The 22,351-nt window shown below is 41.9% G+C and overlaps 1 protein-coding gene across 1 annotated transcript in view; it reads left to right on the forward strand.

Moving 5' to 3' along the window:
* The window catches only part of uvrag (UV radiation resistance associated gene), a 101,291-nt gene that overhangs the window by 75,593 nt on the left and 3,347 nt on the right, over positions 1 to 22,351 (forward strand). Inside the window, exon 15 of the mRNA XM_030746425.1 lies at positions 13,275 to 13,366. Within this exon, the coding sequence (XP_030602285.1) occupies positions 13,275 to 13,366 (92 nt within the window). The remainder of the gene's footprint in view (positions 1 to 13,274; positions 13,367 to 22,351) is intronic.

Raw genomic sequence — 22,351 nt, forward strand, 5'->3', positions numbered from 1 at the left:
CTCTGGCCCACTGGACTACGCTGATGCCTCAGTATTTATGAATGGCATGCTCTACATGTGCATGCAGCCTTCTTCTAATCTAAATGGGTTGAAATATTAAACTAAGAAATATTTAGATTAAAAACAACAGGAATACCTTTTACAACTCGTGCATGAGACAGTAGTGATTCTTTAAACTCTAAATATGTGGGAAGACTCTTCCCATGTAAGCAAACGCCTGCGGTGTTTATGAATTCGGATTCTAAGTTTGGCTTAAAGACTGGATGATGATGACTGTGGCATGTATTCAAGGCCAGAGAGCTGGTCAGAATTTAAGGGAAGTGATTCCTTTTTTTGTGAATGAATAACTCTAACCAGACTCAAACAGCGTGTCAGCCCTCCTCTGTGTATTTATTCAGACACATGAAAGGCTGCAGTGATTAATCAACTTGGATTTCATATTCTGTGCTGTGCTGTACGATAGTTGAGGTTTTGAACCTGCATTGAACAACTCAAAGCTGCAAGGCCAAATCTAAAAATAGCAGGTCTGTGAATAACATGTCCTTACATACAACATTAAAAATGAACATGTCCTCCCAAAATTCTCGGGCTCCTGTGAAACAGTCCCGTTTCCTCGCTGGACGCCGCAGCTCCCATCTGCTGCCATTTTGTCTCGGCCATTTTGTGCGCATCCTGCCCAACATTTCAGTGTAATTCATTTAGTGGATGAGTGATGGCTGTACAAGCTGAGTTTCATTATGAGCACAGGATAGGATAGAATAGGCCAGATGGGTGGAATCATAGGAGCGCCGTACTGTAGCGAACATAATTACCCATTTCAAATCCACCAGTGAGCTAGAAAGAGATTCTCAGAGGGGAGGTTCTGTTTAATAGAAAGCAAATGAAGCTGAGGGGGGGGGGGGCAAAAAAAAAAAAATAAATAAATAAATAGTAGAAATAAGTAGAGATAAGATCAGGAAAGATATTTCTGTGTATAACTATTCTGGAAAGCATTAGCTTTTTTTAGCTGTTATGGCTACATGTGCCAAATGAAATATATATGTTAGCCTTCTTGCCTTAAGATATTATGTTGTTTCTGGCATTTCTGTTAGAGGTGCCAGAGTTATGCCAGTGTGAGGTTAGTTTTTTGATGCATCAGCTAATACTAGCTTACGCAACATGGTTAAATGCCAGTAATGTGTGGCATATGTAAATTCATATGTGGCTAGTGCACAGCCTGCCTCTACAATTTCCAGGTGTCCCCTAAACGCGCCACATGCAGGGAGTCATAAAGTTACCACTCGGAAACAGGACAGCTATAAGGATACTGTGTGTGTGTGTGTGTGTGTGTGTGTGTGCGTGTGTGCGTGCGTGCGTGCGTGCGTGTGTGTGTGTGTGTAAAACAGGCAAATTGTGGTTTGCAGTTTCCTGAAGAACTCCTTCATACAGCATGAGGAAGTGACTGAAGGTAATCAAGACAAAAATAAAATAAAATCATGAACAGTCACAATCTGTGATCTGATGGCATTTTGTGAAAGTTACAATTTAGGATTAGATTAGGGGAAGGTCCTGCACTTAGTTGTGATGGTTCAGCTTGGGGTTAAAAGGCCCCTCCCTTTTACACACAGGGCACAGACAGCAGTCATCCAGGCAGGGGTCTCACACCTGTGGCTCTGGACCTGCATGGAGCTTTTTTTTGCCCATTTCCTGTGGTTCCCTGTGATTTTGGTGGGGAAAAATAGATGAATATGAGTATGGAAATTATTTTTAGCATTTTCATTTGCATTTAACAGTGAATATGTTATAGTTGTTTACTTGTCCGAGGGTTGATTGCTGCAGTGTTTATGAATAGAGAAAAAGAGGATTGCCTCACACTAAACTGGACTTCATCAAATTTGAGTTAAAACTGGCCTTTGTTTAGTCTGCTGTATGTTTTATTTATTATCAAATTAAACTACTTTTTATTTGGTTTATTTGTATAAACACAAAGTAGTCGTATACGTGCAGATGGATATTTTTGTTTCTCCACGATCGTGACATTTTTTTTGGCAATAAAAAATAATAATAAATAAATGTCATTATTGTAGTTCTGTAATTTATGGCTTCATGAAGAGGTTTTTTTTTTTTTTTTTTAAATTAACTTTAGGACTCAAAAATGACTCTCTTGATAGCAAATGTTGCTGACCCCTGGTGTAAGGAAAACATTTTTAGCCAAAATATTAGAACCACTCCACCAAAGAACTTTAAACTCGGGGTTAGTTCGGTTCTTAGTGATGCTCTTGACAGGTTGCGATTGTCAGATGTCATGAAAGGCAGAGAAAACACACACAGATCCCCAGATTTTATTTTTAATTACTGTTCAATTACAGTGGGGTTTAAATGACATAGAAAACCACAGTTGTCCTAAGTTTCACTTTCAGGTCCAGTTGCAGGGCTATAAATCCAGAAAAATTTGTTTTCTTTCTAATGTTCAAAGTTAAAGTCAAGCTTAGTTGTATGGTGGTGTATTGTAGGTTAAAATAAACTGTATAACACAAGAGCTTATGTGGCTTGGCTTTGCAGCTTAGCCATAAAAGATAATGTGAGTGCTGTAATCCTTCTGACTTAAACTGTTTATTAAAACATCAAAACAATATATCAGATGAAATCTCCCTGTATGTAAATACAGTGTTCTGATATTTCCACCGTATCAACTCACTGAGGTGAATCAGATGTTTATTTCCTCAGAGCTGGGCTTGACCTTGGAGCAGCTTGCTACAGCAGCTATGAAGGCAAACAGAGAAAAGAGACGACAGTCTAAAGATTCAAAGTTGTAAACGTGGATCACGGAGCTGCAAACAAAAACGAAGAAAATGTAGTTTGACTGCGTGAACTGGCTGTGCAAAAACACGTGGTTAAAAGAAAAACAAAGATGTTCATATATTGGCAGCTGTAATGAGAGCAGTAAGACATGAACTGCTGCCACGATGAAAGTTTGCAGTCGAGTGTGAGGAAATCATCTGCAAAGCAGTTTTTTGGCCACGCAACACACACATTGTGTGTGAGGCGGGTGATTTCATGCACCAGCCAAACGAACCCAAAAGACACTATAGCTGCCCAAAAGCTGCTCTAATCAGCCGAGAAACTGCTGCTTATTGTCCATTTTATCCACGTCTCACTTGAAATTGCATGCATTAAAATCACTGACGATCACAACCCGCATCACTCCAAATTGAGGTAAATGCAACATTAGATGCTGGTATGATACACTAGAGTCTAACACTTTTTACTGTTTTAAACAGACTCATTATTATGGTTATTGTTAGGTTTGGATTAATAATTAACAATGCAGTATGCAGCCTGTATAAAATTTCATTGGACATGGTGAGAGGAGTGACGGGAACAGTTTCATTGCACTGTAACAAATTAGTCCACACTAATGTTCATAATTTGTTATAGGATGTTTTGCTGCACCAATATATCATTCAGCTCCTATAAGATTATTTCTTCTTATACTTTGTTTCTTTTTAATTCACTGGTATGTAAGCTGTTCATAAGTCAGTCATCTTAATCAGGAAAGGCACTGCTCTGAAAAATTGTCTGTGGCAAGTTGTCTCCCTAAGCTCCAATTCTCAACATATGAGGTCTGAGTATGAAAACAAATGCCTGTGTCAACCTCACTGCCTCTGCTGAAGTATCCAATACACAGTTTGACCAGAGGGACAGTGGAGGGAGAAACCCCTGGTTAGCCCCTTTATAACAAGCTGTCATAGCACTTAATGAGCTCCCTGATTGCCTTCCCCAGGGAGCATGTAAAACCTTTGTGCTCTGTAAAATAACCATTCCTGTTTTTACCCCAGTGGACAAAAGCATGCTGTTATGCAGCTCAGACATGCATATGATACTACAGAGTTTGATTTGGAGACTTTAACCTCTTAACTCATCAAGTTCAGGGTTCTGGACTGCAGCACAGCAAGTTCTGAGGCTGAAAAATAAAGCTAATGCAGAAATGCCAAGAATGGCAGTTCCTGGAGTGGCCACTATTGGCTGGCAAGAAAAGTGGGTCAATCTTAAATGACCAACTTAACACCATTAAAAAAGCATGTTTTATAGCTTATTACAGAAAAACTATTTGGGCCAGTACAGATAGATACAGAACAACTGTAAGGTGTATGGGGGGGGAACCCTGACAGGTGTTCAACACAGGCAGCTGTAGTCAGGCTGCTAGGCCTCGCCTTCATTAATTCGAGTCATTGAACTGGATCTCCTGACTGTGTTTGTGCTATTGGAGCCTTTTGGAGCATTTTTAATACAATTATGTGACACTCAGAGTGATGCTGAAAAACTAGTTAATGCATGTCTTCTAGGCTGGACTGTTGTAATTTATTATTATCAGGCTGTCCTAAAAGCTCCCAAAATGCCTTCAGCTGATCCAAAATGCTGCAGCTAGAGTACTGACAGGGACTAGAAAGAGGGAACAGATTTATCCCATGTTGGCTTCTCTTCATTGGCTCCCTGTTAAATCCAGAATAGAATTTAAAATCCTTCTTACATACAAGGTCTTGAATAATCAGGCCCCATCCTATCTTAAAGACCTCATAGTACCGTATCACCCCAGTAGAGCACTTTACTCTCAGACTGCTGGCTTACTTGTTTTTCCTAAGATACTGAAGAGTATCATGGGAGGCAGAGCCTTCAGCTTTTGTCCTGTCTCCCTCCCCTCATCCCCCAACCGGAAATGGCAGATTTCATATTATTTCAGTTTTATTCATATAGTACCAAATCACAACAAACAGTTTCCTCATTGCGCTTTAAATGTAAAGACCCTACAATTATAACTTGACGAAGTAATGACTGCCCGTCTCTGAGCCTGGTTCTGCTGGAGGTTTCTTCCTGTTAAAAGGGAGTTTTTCCTTCCCACTGTTGCCAAGTGCTGCTCATAGGAAGTTGTTGGGTTTTCGCTGTATTGTTGTATTGGCTTTACCTTGCAATACAAAGTGCCTTGAGGTGACTGTTGTTATGATTTGGTGCTATATAAATAAAATTGATTTAAATAATATGGCTTACTATGTAGTAGTCTATTCAAGAAATTTGTGCTGTAGCTTTGAGTAAAAGTATAGTGTTTATTGGTTTATTAGCACTAATTAACAGATGCCTGTCTCGGTGCATTCTGCGGTTTATGGATGCAGCTTGCCAACCAACCAGTTGATAACTTGGCGCTGCACCCTCTGATCTAAATATGGTAACTTCTGGGTTTTTTGGAATTTTGTTTGTGTTTTTTCTTCCCTTGAGGTTTCAAAATCAGAGTCCATGAACCGGTTACCTAGGCCACCCTCCTGCACTGTGTCATCAGCAATAAACCTCAAAGTTCTCTGCAGCCCGCCCATATTAGTTGGTTTAATCTGAAAGTGATTAGTACTGACAAACTCAGGGAAGCGGTAATACATGGCATGAGTGGGACTGTGCTTGTTTAGCCTCTGTACAGAGTTCAGGGCAAACAAGCAGATTTTGCCAAATGATGGGTGGCATGTACTGTAAACTGACTGGTTCCCGCTAGCTCTTGCGTGTGTTTGTGTGTGGTCATGGCTCCAGCGGATTGGCAAGCTGGGCCTGTATACATTGCTGCATTCTTTGGGCTGTTCCTTTATCTTGATGATGGATAGGGATGAGTCCCCAAATTCTTAGATGTAATGGGTCAATTGCACTCATTCTCTAAACTCACACACTCATAATAAACCCTTCTGTCAAGCAGACTGATTACCCAATAGATGTGCTGCAGTCTCCGAAGCCCTGAGTGGGTTTTGTTGAACAGGGAAGGGAGTGTGTACACACAAAACTGAGCAGCAGCGAGGATCCCTTGCTAGATCAAGTTCACTATGTCATCTTTTGGAAAAGCCCCAGTGGGTGTCCCCACTCTACCCCCAACTAGGTCCTCTCACCTTTCAGCTGTCTTCAATGGGCCCTGGGAATTTCTCGCCATGATCCGGTTAGCCCATTATAAAGAACCCTGTGGCCAGCATGAAAGCACACATCCGTACTTGTGCGCAGACATGCAAAAGACTCCAGCATAAATCACACAGAGGTATGAACGGGAAACTAGAAATGACAAGCTTTCTCAAGTGGACTGATTCTGAGCAATTGGTTGAGCTGCTTCGTGTTTGCTGACAGAAACATTGAGATTGTTTCTGCATGTTTTTGTTTTACACAAATGTTCATTCCTGCTGTGTGCAGCAGAAAACAAGCTGCTATTTGTTATTTAGTGTCAGTTACAATCCCTTGCATCACTTGCAACACACTCCCAAGGAATAGTTTGGATTTTCAGACCAGAATCTAAACCTTCCTGTTTAGCTGTTTGTATCAATCTTACAGTCAAAGCTTTCATGGTGCAGACAGTTGCAAATGACACCCAGCTTTAAGCCATTAAGCTGCATCACGCTTTTCTTCTTCTTTCAACTGCTCCCTTTAGGGGTCACCATAGCAGATCATCTCCCTCCATCTCATCCTCTCCCCAGCATTATCATATGTCACCAACCCTCTGCATGTCCTCCTTTGCTATGTCCATGAACCTCCTCTGAGGTCTTCCTCTCTTCCTCCTGCCTGGCAGCTCCATCTTCAACATCCTTTGTTCAGTATATCCGCTATCCCTCATCTGCACAAGTCCAGACCACCTCAGCATCTCAGCTTTGCGCCTCTAACTTTGTCTCCAAAACGCTAAACCTGAGCTGTCCCTCTGACATATTCATTTCAAATCCTGTCCATCTTGGTCACTCCCAGTGAAAATCTTAACATCTTCAACTCTGCCACCTCCAGCTTGGTCTCCTATCTTTTGTCAGTGCCACAGGTCTCACTATCATCTTGTAAACCTTTCCTTTCACTCTTGCTGCTTTCCTTCTGTCACAAATTACCCCTGACACTCGTCTCCACCCACTGCACCGTGCCTGCTGTCTCTCCTTCGCCTCTCTGGTGCACTGTCTGTTGCTTTGGATGATTGACCCCATGTATTTAAACTCATTTCCCTTTGCTATCTCTGCTTCTTGCATGTTAACCTTTCCACCTGTCTGCCTCTCATTCACACACACATTCTGTCTTGCTTCTAATGACTTTCATTCCTTTCCTCTCTAGCACACACCTCCACCTCTCCAGACTCTCTTCCACCTGCTCCCTACTCTCACTGCAGATCACATAGTCGTCTGCGAAGATCACAGTCTACAGAGACTCCTGCCTGACCTCATCTGTCAGCCTATTCATCACCATCGCAAACAAGAAGGGGCTCAGAGCAGATCCCTGATGTAATCCCACCTCCACTTTGAACCCATCTGTCACTCCTACTCCTACTACATCTGTAGAGCTCTTCCTCAGCATTAAGCCATACTGCTGCTCGCTGATTGTCGCCTCTCTTCTTCAGCAACTTTTTTCCATAGCTTTCTGGTATGGCTGTAGTTATGAGCCACATGTAGTTTTTATCCAGATGTTTGATTTGGCCAAGATTTTATGCCCTTCCTGGTGCAATCCTCCCCATTTTTCTGGGCCTGGGACCCACACTAGGAGTGCACTGGCTGTGGCCCCCTGTGGCTGGTTTCTCACATTTTTCTTATTCTTATTTTCTTTTATCAGTTCTCACCTCATCTCTACATGATACTTATGTTTTTCTGTTTGTCTCTAGACAGCAGAGAAGTAGAAAGAGGGCTGATGTTTGCATATTTGCAAGCTGGCTTACAGGATAAATACTTTGAGTACAAAGGCCATACGCAGCACTCATATAATATAAATAAATATATATAATACACTCTTCCGCTTTATCTGGGGCTGGGTTGTGGGGGAAGGAGCCTAAGCAGAGAAGAGAAGCCCAGGCTTCCCTCTCCCCAGCCACCTCCTCCAGCTCATCCAGATGGACCCCAAGGCGTTCCCAGGCCAGCCGAGCGATATAATCTCCCAAGCGTGTCCTGGGTCTACCACGGGGCCTCCTCCTGGTGGGACATGCCCGGAACACCTCACCCAAGAGGTGGCCAGGAGGCAGCCTAATCAGATGCCCGGGCCACCTCAACTGGCTCCTTTCGATGTGGAGGAGCAGCGGCTCTACTCTGAGCCCCTCCTGGATGGCTGCACTCCTCACCTTATCTCTAAGGGAGAGGCCAGCCACCCTACGAAGGAAACTCATTTCTGCCGCTTGTATTCGCGATCTTATTCTTTCGGTCACTACCCAAAGCTCGTGACCATAGGTGAGGGTAGGAACGTAGATCGACCAGTAAATTGAGAGCTTCACTTTTACACTAAGCTCCCTCTTCACCACGACAGACCGGTGCAGCGTCCGCATCACTGCAGAAGTACCCCCGATTCGTCTGTCAGTCTCCCGCTCCCTTCTCCCATCACTCATGAACAAGACCCCGAGATACTTGAACTCCTCCACTTGGGGCAAGAACTCGTCCCTGAGAGGGCACTCCACCCTTTTCCGGCTGAGGACCATGGCCTCTGACTTAGAGGTGCTGATTTTCATACCAGCCACTTCACACTCGGCTGCGAACCGCTCCAGTGCAAGCTGGAGGCCACCCCCTGATGAAGCCAACAGGACCACATCATCTGCAAAGAGCAGAGATGAGACTCTGAGGCCACCAAGGAAGAAGCCTTCCGCCACCTGGCTACGCCTAGAAATTCTGTCCATAAAAATTATGGACAGAATCAGTGACAAAGGGCAGCCCTGACAAAATGAATCCGACTTATTACCGGCTATACGGACCAAGCTCTCACTGCGGTTGTACAGAGACTGAATGGCCTGCAACAACGAGCCAGACACCCCATACTCCCGCAGGACCTCCCACAGGATACCCGGTCGAATGCTTTCTCCAAGTCCACAAAGATCATGTAGACTGGTTGGGCAAACTCCCACGCACACTCAAATATCCTTGGAGGATAAAGAGCTGGTCCAGTGTTCCGCGACCAGGACGAAATCCACATTGTTCCTCCTGGATCCGAGGTTCGACTAATGGGCGGACCCTCCTTTCCAGCACCCTGGCATAGACCTTACCGGGGAGGCTGAGGAGTGTGATCCCCGAAAGTTGGAGCACACTCTCCTGTCTCTCCCTTCTTAAAGATGGGGACCACCACCCCGGTCTGCCAATCCAGTGGCACTGCCCCAGATCTCCACGCGATGTTGCAGAGGCGTCAACCAAGACAGCCCTACAACATCCAGACCCTTCAGGAACTCAGGGCGAATATATATATATTATGGAATGCCGTTTAGGAAATATTATATATATATATATTAAAATGAGAGTCTGAATATATAGAATGAAACTTGAATATATTGAATGAAGGTCTGAATATATACAATAAACTCTGAATATATTGAATGAATATATATATATAAAAATAACACACACACACCCAGTGAACTCTGAGGAGAAACTTAGTGCAGCTTCTACCAGAGAGGGCCAGACTGGTTTATGAATATTGATAGTCTGGCTGGCTGAGCGCTGGGTCAGCTCTAGGGCTGTATGTGTTCAGTCTTACAAACTGTCTAAATGTGTTTAACACTTCATTACAGAGACAGTGTGAAGCAGCAGTCGCCCAGCGCTGGTGGCTCTGTACTGCTGCCAAGCACACACTTAGCTCAAGTGTTGTTGGTGCACACTGGCAGAGATTTGGACTGAATGAATATGCATACAGGTAGAGTTTGGAATTCTTCTGTGTTGGCTTGTTGGAGGCATATATTATAAAGAATCAGTCGTGTTCCTCATCAAAATATAAGGCCACCACATGTGGGCTTCCTCAGGAAGGATATATTATACCTATTATGCTCATTTCCAGAATTACATTTTTATTTTCACATGGTACTAGAGCAGGTTTGCTTGATTTACAGTTCAATAATAATAATCCTTATTTCCTTTATATACTATGTCTTGGTGCAGTCCGTCACCCTCTGAAACAAGCTGTTTTAGCTCCCTTCCACTCCCATTAAGCCAACTTTCTTCTGCTTGGCTGCCCTTTGCAAAAAGATTTAAACACCGGGTATGGGGAGGGTTGCTGTGCCCACAGGTGACTTCGTGTTTCTGATATGACTGTATTAGGGATATCTCCTCTCAGTGACATCATACAGAGCCAGGTGTAGAGCACCTCTGAAGTCTGAGGCTTTGTGTTGAAGAGACACTGATCTCATCTTTATATGTCACACAAAACAAGAACAAAAACATAAAAATTCTCTTTAAACATATTTTTAAATCCCTCCCCACAGCCTCCATAGTGACGGAGAGCACTGGGAGCAAGCCTGTGATGTCACCCGTCACTCTCTTGTCTTCAGCTATATCCGCTTGCTGTGTTTGCACATTTGCCAGACTTTCTAATCATAAAGAAAACAATAAAAGCATCACGTACAAGTGCAGCCTCGTGCTTTTTGTCTTCCACACATACTCAGACATACAGCCGTGTAATCTGACATAATGCTCCTGTCAGACTTGCAGTGTGGGCATTTTTTTTTCTTCAGACACTCAAGAACTGAAGCCAAGTAAGGGGATTTTAAAGATAGCATTTTGTTACACCGTGGAACTGAGAAACATTCATCATGTTCAACAAAAGCTTTAACATTTTCTGCAGCTATAATATTTGTTCCCCGCTTATACTTGATTCATGATTTCTGCTTTGTAGTTTTTTAAATCACTGAGATTTTTGAGATTGCATTTAGCAGCAGCCCCCACCCCCTTCCAAATATTGCTGTGCTTTTGTTTTTGTTTGTATCTAAAACTGGTGGTGTTATTGATCTTGGCCTACCGATTCAAACCCAGTTCCTCCGTTTCTTGGTCAGAACCCTGATGTTTATCTTGAGCCATGAATGGATCTCTGTGTTGTTCTCGTAGGTTTTGGACCGTTTTATCATCAGCTGGGTTTTGAGGTGTCACCCTTGTCTCCGACTCTCTCTGTCTGAACTGCATTTGATAAAAACTTCCCCCTGATAACTGTCAGAGTATGTTTATTCTGTTGCTCCCCGAACAGACACGGACCATTTGAGACCAGAACGGACATGCAGAAACATACTGGATCATTCATGCGGACACATGAACATTTTAGTGCATCATACACATACTGTAGCGCTCATATCATACAGTGTGCACATTATTCTGGCAGCTGTTGACATTGAAGGGGATTTATGTTGAATGGAAACGTGACATGTGACACGACCTTTTGTTTCAATGCTTTTATGGCTCTAATTGCCATCAATCAAGCTTTACAAGAGCCACTATGCATACTTGCTGACACGCTGTTTCTCTGGGTTTCTCTCGTATTTGCAGTTTCTCTTGGGAAACTCGTCATTTTCACGACCATCAATTTTTATTAGTGTAATGTGTGCAAGTGTAAGGTTTGTTTGTTTGAAAAGCAGTTTAGCAGTTAGGAAGAGATTGGGAATCATCAAGTCAACATCAGGCTTAACTTAAACGTTTGTTTCCTAACTTTCTAAAACAAAACCTAACAAATACTACGTCCAAGAGTTTACGTTTACTGGTTTTTGAACCAGTTTGACCTGTTTTTTTATTAGTAAAATGATAAAGAACAAAAATAAAATGGGAAAGTGGAAAAAAAAGAAAAAAAAAAAAAAACGTGTTATTTACCAAATGTGTTTACACCAGTCTCATTTCTGCTCAGTGTGGGAGACTGTGCAAAGTTCATACTGCTGTTGTTTACAGTTGCTAAAGTTATTTCATACGTGGGTGGAGTGGAGCTGACAGGAGACAGGTGAGCAGTTGACATGTTATGATACCGTAAGTGCAGTAAAATCTAACGAGTGTGACAACAAGCAGAAAGTGACAGCGAGAGAGAGAAAACGAGCATTGTCGTCATGTCGGCTGATTTCCTGTTAGCTTCCTCTCTTGGTAGCAACCATTGCGCTGCTGCTGACATGTTGTGCAGTAAACACAGAAAAATATAGAATTGAACCGAACAGATCAGCTTCATCAACAGTGTTACCAGTACCCGATCTAGCTTTTTAAGATGGGATCAGATTGATATCCCTACAGTTACCACTGGCCTCTCTGTGCTGAGATGAGTACACAGCAATCATCTATAAAGTGCAATCTTGAAGATACTTAGATACTACAAAAATATTGAATTTACACAGTGTAGTGTCACAGAAATCACTTCACATCTCGCTGGTCTCTTGTTGGTTATACAGTGAAACTAATGAATATTTTGGGTAATTTTTCTTGTGACCAGTGCTCTGTAACTTCACAGTCATGCACTGTCAAGTCTACTTCACACATCATGGCCACTGTGGCGCTAGAGCAGCTCCGTGACTACACTGCAAAATTTCCACAAGAAAAAACTTGTATGGATATGTTTTAAGGCCTGCTGACAACCTCGAAAACATTAATCTCTTCTTTTAGTGTAAACAGGTAAATCTGACCTTTGACCTCTGAGCCCAGACATTTATTTCTCCTTAAATCAGTGTTTATTAGGTCACTCATCCATTAAGTGCTCATATATCAATGAGCTGCATGTGAATGCCTCCTGAGTGAGTGGACTGTCACAGTCATGTGTGCTTCATCTCTTCACCACAGAAGTGTTTTTAAAAAAATTAAGTGGTTGCTGTGGCACCCAAGTGGAAACAAAACAGATGTGAGCTGGTGTAGGCAGTGTGTGTGACAGAGGGGCCTCTGAGATATAAGCTAGACGTGTGGCATGATGCTCCTCTGCTGTTCAGTGATATAGGTTAAATAAACTCTCCGGGACGACTGATGGCTTGCTGTGACATCACTCAACTGCTGGAGGAGATATTTCTGGCAGCAGAGCTGGAGTTTCAAGGTGGCCTTGACTTTTTTCCCCTCCTTTCACAGGATTTGATAGTATCATCATGAAATAAAGCACTGTGGCTAAAAGGAGGGGACTGTTCAAGGCCAAATTTAGAAGTCAGCCTAAAAGAGAGAGATCATGGGAGAGTGTAATGGGCTTTCTAATGTTCTGTCTTCGCCCATTTCATCCAGATGTTTCAGTAACGTGTTTGCTGTTTCTTGCCACCCGCATCTCATCTCCTGTCTTTCCACACACTTTACATATTAGTGCACATGCCTGTTATCAGGGAAAGCTGCCCATTCTGTGTCCAGATGAGTAATAATCTGAAGGGGAGAACAGTACTCTGTCATGGTGAAAGAATGTAGACCTCTTCTGTAGGTAATATTTCTATCTTCTCCAAACATGGAGACTGCACGTGTGTCAGAGTGATATGCGGTGGTGCTAGCCCACCACACCCCATGTGTATGGTTATGTGTGGCTCAGTACAATGTGGTAGGTTGTTGGAGGTTAATGATACAGCATGTGGCTCCCTTGTCTTGCAGCTGAGATATCAACATGGACTGACCACCCCAGACCTGCAGCAGACTCTTCCCAACCTGAAGAACTTCCTGGAACATGGCTTGATGGTGCGATGGTAAGGATGACATAAATATGTGTTTATAATCCCACGAGCTGCTAGTTTACCCTGTAATGACCGACACATTTAACAAGAAGCAGCATGATTAGAAGAATCCATACGCTGTGACAAAAGTACAAAATCTTTGGTCAGACATTTTTCCAGTTACCCGGATCACTCACAAATATTTTTGTCCCTATTAGTGATTTAGACCATGAAATGTGATAAGTAGGGTCCTTGTTTCAAAAAATTCCAGAACAGTTCTTTAAAGCTAAAGATGGAGCTTTAGGTATCTGCCTGAATAATGGTCTCATAGCGCTTTAAAAAAAAAAAAAAAAAAAATCTGATTAGTCTGTTAATCATTCAGCATTTTTGATGCAATAATGCCATTCACACATTTATATTACATTTTGTATCTTAAGCAGTGGATTACTAAAGAGTATACAGTATAGTATTCAGCACGTTCCTTGATAGAATAGAATGCCTTTATTGTCATTATACAGGATGTACAATGAGATTGGAGGGCCACTCCTGTTCAGTGCCATGTAACAGAAAATCAAACTCTCTAAAATAAAAATATTATGAAAATATTATAATCTAGTATGATCAATATAATCAAGAGATAAGAGATAGTAAGCATTGCACTTGGTTTGTCATTTAGACTTTTATTTACAAAAGACTTTGAAAGCTCTGCTAAAAGGATACTATGTTTTAAGTTATGATGATGTACCTTCCCTGCTCATCATCAGACCCCCTACATCTAAAAAAGGAGTGCTTAATGAGTTTTGCAGCAGCTGCTTTGTCCAGTGGAATGCTTAGATCTCTGCTTCTCTGCTGCTTCAGTCTTATGGCCTGTGAGTAACCCTTTACTAAAACCTGGGAGTTGGTCTGCATCAGACTCCCTATAAAAGACGAAGCTGTCTTTGATCTCCTATCCTCTCCCAGGGTCAGCAAAGGGGAAAATGTGTATTACACACATTAATTGAATAATCTTTTGTTTTGAAAGGAAAGAAGCCATGAAAAGCTCGAGCTCTCAAATCAGCTCTGCCCCCCCATCTTCATGGGAAGTGGAAGGGCCCAAAGATAGATGAGATGAAAGCACGGGTCTACTAACCCTGAAGGTGTGTGTGTGCACGCGCGTGTGTGTGTGTGTGCGCGCGCGTGTGTGTGTGTGCGCGTGTGCGCGCATCGCCACATGCATGGAAGTTTTTAGAGAAGGTGGAAGTTTACTGCGGTGGTTTTCCACAGCCACACTCTTTGTGTGACAGCGAGACCACAGTGACAGAGACAAGTGTTGCTCTGTACTGACTCAGAAGTCATCAGCTGAGAGAAAGAAACTGCCCTTCCCATCATTTTGAGCAGCACTAAGCCACAAACACATGTTACAGATTTATCTGTCATTAGCACTGTCAGAAGATATAGAGCTTCAGCTATGTTGCCACAGCGATTAAATGGTTCAGCATTTGGAGAAAATAATACGTATGCACTAGATTGATGTTCACTTTCGTTTCTGTAGAGTAAATATGAAGCAGCCAGCAGCTGATTAGTTTATTTTAGCACAAAGACTGGAAGCGCACTCTGTCTGCCTACGGGCACCTCTAAAGCCCAATAATTAATAGTATGGCACAACTCTAAGTCTTCCTTAAACTTAAGATCTTGTATATTTTGAGCAAAACTGTTTTATTTAGGTTTTGTTATTTTGCCATTTACAGTAGCTACTTTAATTTTCCTGGAACTGCAGCACAGCATGAAATTGTAAAAGATTTTAGAGACACAGAAGATAAAGTTTAGATTCATTGGCAAATATTAAAAAAAAAAAAAAAAAAAGGTGAAGGGATTTACATTTCACAGAAATCCTTTTAGTTTATTCTGGCCTGTTGTGCAGTCTCTCAGTTTCTACTCTGCCTCAAACAACCTTTTGCCGCTCTGTCTCTTTTAGACCGCCTTCCCTAAAAGCCTTAAAGTTTTCTTTGGATTTTCTGCCTCTACCCTGACTTTCACAAATAGAATCCTGCGCCTCCGAGCGCCACATCCTCCTCTTTCCATTGTGGAACGCACAAAAACAAACTGTAGACCTCCTAAAATCATCATTTCTCATTCCTAAAACAAGATTATACTTTGATGTGCACACTATAGTCACTCTGTTAGCTCTTCCACCTAAAGTAAGGATCCCCCAGGTAAATAAATGGCTGCTTAGGTTAGCTTACATAGCCGAACTGCCTACTGTTACCCTTACCTGCTTTTACACACAGAAAACAGTGCTTACAAGAGTTTATAAAATTTATAAACAGCAGCTTAGTAACACTGTATATGCCCACTGTCTTTGCTCAAACTGGAGTCATAAGACACACGGCCTAAATATTAAGAGAAATATTTTGCTGATGTAATGTTATTTACATAACCTCTATAAAAATAACAACTCCATCTTTTTTGGATTAGCCTAGCTGAAAGTCTAGCTTGATGCTGGATCTGCTGATGAAAGAATCCTCTATGAACGAGTGTGAATGAACAAACCTGTCAACCTTTGGCTGTTTGGAACAATGAAACTGACCACTTGTTCATTTTACTTCAACCAAAAATGCTCTGAGCAACAAGTATAAGCATGGATACATACATGTCCATTTTAGGCCTTTTGCGGTGTTTATTTATGGAATGGTATAAGGAGGAAAGGCCTGTTAGACAAACTGTTAGTGCTGCTTTCTATCCACATCAGTTCAAGTCCTTCTTTTCTCTGGGTTTAAAAAGGCTCAATTCAGATAGAATGTCAGGAGTCTACATGACAATTGCAGGTAATTGTCCCATATAGGCTGTGAGACACAGGCTAATCAGCTTCCCATACCCTTCTTTGCCACCTTTTTCTTCCTTCCACACATCCAAACAGGAATGATGTGGTGAAGCCTGTGACAGAGGGAACTGTTTCCAGACAGATTTGGAAACCATTCCTTCCTACACAGAGAAATAATTCAGACCCACGCCACGGGTGCATAGTGGGTTCATCTTGGATATTTTACACAGAGTGAATGGAAAAACTGAGGAAAAGCAGAGTGCATGTAAGAATATAAATGAGTCATTATCATTTTTATACAGTGGGCTTCATGGTGCTCATCTGGGAAACTGCTGATCATATCTTAATATGTTTCCAAACAGTACTGTCTCAGAAACACATTATAACATGTCAGAATATATACAGTGCAGCCCTGGTGAAAAAAGGGCCGTATAGGTCTTTTTTTTTTTTTTCCCCCCCTCCCTCTCTAATCTCGCTGAAGGATAAGAAACAGTGGGAAAATGGTGAATCTATTACCGAGAGGCATATAGAGACAGTACCAGAAACCCATTCTTTGTAAACTACACAGTCTGTTGAGATCAAAGCAAACACATTCAACATGCTCCCATTTGCCGTTCCACATCCGCTGAGGGCCTGGCAGAGGTTCACAGGGTCCTAATCCCACTCCGGTGCCTGGAAGCGGGGCCACGTACACGTGGGGGGAGAGCAAGGTGTGGCAGAGCGCCTGGCCGTGCACATTCAGCGCCACAGCTGGTGGATGTGAATCTCCCCCAAAACCCCAAAGTGAGTGAAGTTAGCAAAAGGATTTGTGTTGCGTGAAATACACTGAGGGTTGTAATATTTAGACAGCTGCACTCTTGTCAGTGAAAAAGAGGGAAAAAAATCTTGAGTTATACACCTAAAATAAGCATTTGTAAGGGACATTAAGCTTGACAGGTTCCCTATGGAATGGCTGTATTTTTAATAAAGGTTGATGATTTGGGAGAATTCAAGAATGTTTCCGTTTTCCCCGTTCATGTGATTTAGTGTAAATATACATTTATTCTCCAAGCATCACTTCCTCCTCTCCTTTGGGAATAAAAATGCCGTTCCCATTTTATTTCTCCCTCTCGCTCTCATGTAAATCAGTGTTTCAGCCATTTTTAAAACTGATCTAATGAATTTTTTTAAAGCAAGCGAGCATTTTGTTTTTTTAAATATGCTCCGTTCTGACAAATGAACGTAACATATTGATGAGCAGTGTGTTTTAATCCCTGCACCACTTAGTTTGAGTATTTATTGAGAATGGATGTCACAGCAGAATCTCACACATACATGCAGATGTGTCCACTTAATCTAACACAGTGGTTCTCAGACTTTTGCTGGCCTGCCCCATTTAAGAATTACACACAATTTTTAAATAACAAACACAATCATTTAAATAACAAACAAACAAAAACAACACAGGACTAAATTTGAATTTCTGTGACATGGTAGAAATAAAGAGTTAACTGTATTTATTTTGCTTGTTCTCCCTACAAAATTGCATTAATTCAACCTTTACGCCCCGGTCATCTGTAGCCACACCCCTGAGTTTGAGAGCCACCTTAGCTTCCCTATTTGTCCATCTTAAGTGTAGTTTGTACACTGCTCGTCATAATTGGTACACAGTGCTGAATTTTTGAGGGGATTATGCATTGATGTATTTCTTGGATTGCAGGAAGGTGGCAGGGAGAGAACTAATAATTATTTCTAAAGCATGTATGCACCATATATCAGTGTTGCAAATTATATCTTTGTAATTTATGTGACACGTCAGCACCATTGAGTAGTGTGAGGATGTTCTCAGCTTGTGCTGCAGTCAGTCCCCCTCTTCAAAGGCCAGACAGGCCATAAGGCCCTACCCTAATAAAGCAAAACGAAAGCTTAGCTTCCTCTATAGCACATATCAAATTTTTACTAATGTTTACTTTGGTAGTTTCACAGGGATTTCCCTAAACCACATCAAACGAACAAGTCTTATCTGCCATTGTTTGCTTTGGCCCAAAACCCATGACCCCTTTGCAGGATTTGGATATGATCAGAGGCATGTTGCAAAGCCTGTCGGGGGATTGGACAGTAGAAAGGCTTGACTCACCAAATTCCTGAGTGGCCTTGAAATTTGCCAGGTTTGACAAGAGCAGTGGAAAGGAAGAGGGCAGGCAAAAAGCTTAAGAGGAAAGAAGGCTATTTCTGGCTTGGCGTGTCAAGTTTTCAGCTTGATGATTTAGACAGAGGCCTGTTAATAACCTTTATAGTCTGCAGTCAGTTTGTTTTGAGACTGGGGCCCAGTGTGACTTAAATGTCTCCTGTAGGTGAGCAGCTTGGGCTAACTGTGGAGGGAACCAGTCATAGCTGCACACCATATATTGTATTAAGGAGCAACAGGTCTTCTTCCCACCAGTATGGTATGTCAAGCTCCTGGTATGAATTCACTTTGCTGGCCATGAATGTCTAAGACAAGTCCAAACATCACAGAAGGTTTGATACCTGAACCCTTGATTTAGCATCTCACCTTCATAAGTAGTGCACACATGGAGGTCAATGCTGGGGACTAATATTCTATTTATACATACTGTACATGCATATTAAACTATAATGAAAAAGAAAAAGATGTGGTCATTGTTGTGTATACTGTATGTGAAACAATAATAAAGTTGTATATATTTTCTCAGCAATGGCTCCAACACAGCAGTTTGCAGGTTGGTGTAAAAACACTGACTCTGACTCTGATTCTGTGCAGCTCTGATGCTCCATGTGCTGCAGACAGTGCCGAGAATATTGTAAACAGTGGAGTCAGACTGTTGTGTTATGCATTGACAGCATTTTTCTAAATTACCACCAGCATCTTTTTCAGAATTATCAGAAGAGATGCACAGCACACTAAATCATGCTTAGAGGTTAAGATAAAAGTATGTGATCTGACTCTGAAATATCTTAAAGGGAGCGGTAAAGAAACACAAATGGTCCAACAAAGAGCAGCTGAAAAAAAAAACCAGCTGAGTGGAAGAAGGTCTGTCCACAAATTTGTGCAACATGGTTTTCTCCGTGATGAGCAAATCAACTCTTGTCAAAGATAAAAGTAGTCACACAAAACTGCTGAATTTAAGTCTTGCTAGAATTGTTATATGAAGGAGGATTTGGGCTTATCCAGGAAACTTCATAATTAACCCTGGCTTTTCTTTACTATCAAGGTGGTTCACTTCTTATCGGGCCACATTGCCATGGTAACTTATGCTGCAGACCTAAAGACATAACTTTATTCCTCGACTTTCCTTCCTGGCTTCAAATAGGCCAAACTTTATTAACATAGAAGGTCTTTTCCAGTCTTACTGACCAAAGTGTTTAAAGAGGAAAATGCATTCATCCGGCATTTTTAATACTAAAATACCGTATAGTGCTTTTCCTATTACAGACTTTCATACTGATGATTAGTCTGCAGCTACTGTTATTTTCAGCCTCATCTTCCTTTGAAAATCAGCCGCACTGTTGCCAGGAGACTTATCCGTGTTTGTGATTGGTCAGATGGTCCTAAAACCATGTGAACATGCTCGTACTTAGAATAATAAACCCTGAGTTTACTTATCAAGTTAATAACCAGCTTTGTATGACCGCTTAGCCTGATAGATGTTAGAATAAGTCAAGCCAGATAATATAAATTTATCCTGGATATCTTGAATGTGCTTCGTAGTACAGAGCCCTGTTTTGTTTGTTTTTGTTTTGTACGAAATATTGTACTGATCAAGTTATGGCATTACTGTAGGGTCATACATGAAGGTTTGGCCCTAAATAAGATGTAGTAATGTGTGTATTCAGTTTCACGCCAGTGACGTGAAACACTAAAGCCATGAATGTCAATGTGATTTTTGGTGCTGGAGGGGATTACCAAATACCAAAGGCCTGTAATGCCAAGGGACACATTTATCCTGTGCTGTGTACTGTAAGCATTTGGCATTATTAAAAAATGACAACTGGGTTTCAGCTTTTCCAGACAACTATATGTAGTGTTTTTAAGCAGTTTAGCCTTCATGACATGATTAAGCGACGCACGTGCTCACTGTGGTCATACATATAGAGCCTAATTGCCGGCATTAAATAGCATGTCATAGCTATAACAGTTAAAATGTTTGAAGAGAAAAAAATATTACTGCCCAGAGGTTCTCTTGGCTGACTTCCTCCTCGACACACCCAGTTTCCTCTGTTGCTAATACGCTGCTGCACAGTTTGACACAAATAATGATACTAATGCAAGCCTAACCTTGGAACTGAGTGGAGCAAAGTAGCACGGTCCAAATACAAAATTTCTCATTCTACAAAAGACTGTATGATGGCCATGTGATTTTTTTTTGCCAGTGTCGGTAATGTATTGTTCTGTGGCGTAGATGTTCAGGTGCAGTCGGAGCAAACAGATCATGTGGAGGGGGGACTGGAAGGAAATGGCTGATACTAATTAAAATCAAAGGCATCTAATCAGCCACTGCCGAAGGGACATCAATCAGTCAAGCTAGAAAACATAGTAGTCATTTACTAGCTTGTTATAAATGATGCATGGAAACCTTCAGCTTTTCACTCAGGACCAGTGCTCTTCACTTTCCAAATGTGTATTACATTTCAGTATGAACAACATTTTCCAATTACTTAAATGGAAAATGACTTCTTGTGACATCCGCCTTTTTTTGTTTCCAGGTTTTGAATTTATTTTGAACTGGCATCCAAGGAAGCCATGATGGTTCCATTTGGAAAGTCAGATACGTGCTTGAGATGGCAAACCATTCATCTTCTCTCTATTCATCCTTTTTATTGATGTTTCCAGAAAATTAGGTGGTAAAGAGCACATTGTTTCCAATTTGCCCAAATACACTTTGCCACAGAGCTAACCATGTGCCTGTTGGAGGAGAGCAGTTGTAGTAGATGATGTGTTTTGGTGGACCTGTACTGCCAAGGAAAGCAGAGCCCAGCTCCTGTCCACCACACTTGGGAGGAACTCTCTCAGTGCATCAGGTCATTACCTCTTCCCTTTATTTTTATTTTTTAAACCCGGCCTTGTTTGACTGCCCAACTGCTTAAATGTGAGCCATGAGTACAGTATCTACAGGTTGTTAAAATAAGCAGCTTCATAGTGTAGTTTTACAGCACTTTGAAGTTAGACAAGTTTCTCTTAAAACTCGACAGGCTAATCCAGTCTCCTCAGCAGGGTGTCCTGCCTGTGAACCCTGTCAGGACCACCTTGGCGGGGTGCCTGAGAGGGTCAAGACTCAAGGTCCTTTTTACAAACTGTCATGAGTTTAGTGCTGAAACTGTCCATCAGTTTGTCAACCAGTACTTTCATTAGTGCTGCCGCTGTTGCAAAGAAGACTTCCTCACTGAGTGTCAGCATCAGGAGGAGGTTTATAAGGACATCTGGTACGACTGCATCTCCTGCTGATCATGTAGAGATTTGTCCTCGATGCACAGGAAGGCTCTGCTTCACCTTCAACCTCAGCTATTCTGCACCTCACCTGCTAGGATAGCGGAGCGGTCATCTTAAAGAGAAAGTATTCCGATGAATTATACATGGCTTTGACTATCGGAAGGGGCGGTGAGGCGCCCATTTAAATAGATTTATGTCTCGAGTACTGGGGCGGGGCATCCTAGATCCTGAGACTGTTATCTGTTACGGAAGAAAATGTCTGACATACTTGGGTAGATGCCTGCTGTGCTCTTTCCAGTGAGCAGAACGTGAGTGTATAGTACTCTCACAGATTGCACAAATGTTTTCTGAATGGTGTAAGGTGAAGTGATTTACAAAGAGCTGCAGCTGCTGTTCTCCTGGACCAGAGGAAAGAAGCTGGATGCTTTGGGGGGAGGGATGCTGATGAACTCAACGGGCGCCATAGAAAAGCCGGTTGCTTATCGCCTCCTCAGGGTTTACTTCTTTTGGCTGTAGAGTTGACCTGTAATAAATACCAACAGATTCACTAACAATCTGTGCCAGTGCAAAACCCTCTTTTTGCATTAAAAAAATTAGTTTGCATTTACCAAAGAGGTATAATCATGAGTTTGGGACTGAAAGCCATAGACAGTTTTGCAGCTTCTCCTGTTGAATACTATCTTTTTGTTGTAGTGCAAAATTTGAGGAATTTAAATGAGCTATGCAAACATGATTTGCTTAAGTTTTTGTTAGACATGTTACTGTTCTTTACAGTGTGATTTTGACATAG

Source organism: Archocentrus centrarchus, chromosome 14 (genome assembly GCF_007364275.1).
Source record: "Archocentrus centrarchus isolate MPI-CPG fArcCen1 chromosome 14, fArcCen1, whole genome shotgun sequence".
In the NCBI taxonomy this organism is placed as follows: domain Eukaryota; kingdom Metazoa; phylum Chordata; class Actinopteri; order Cichliformes; family Cichlidae; genus Archocentrus; species Archocentrus centrarchus.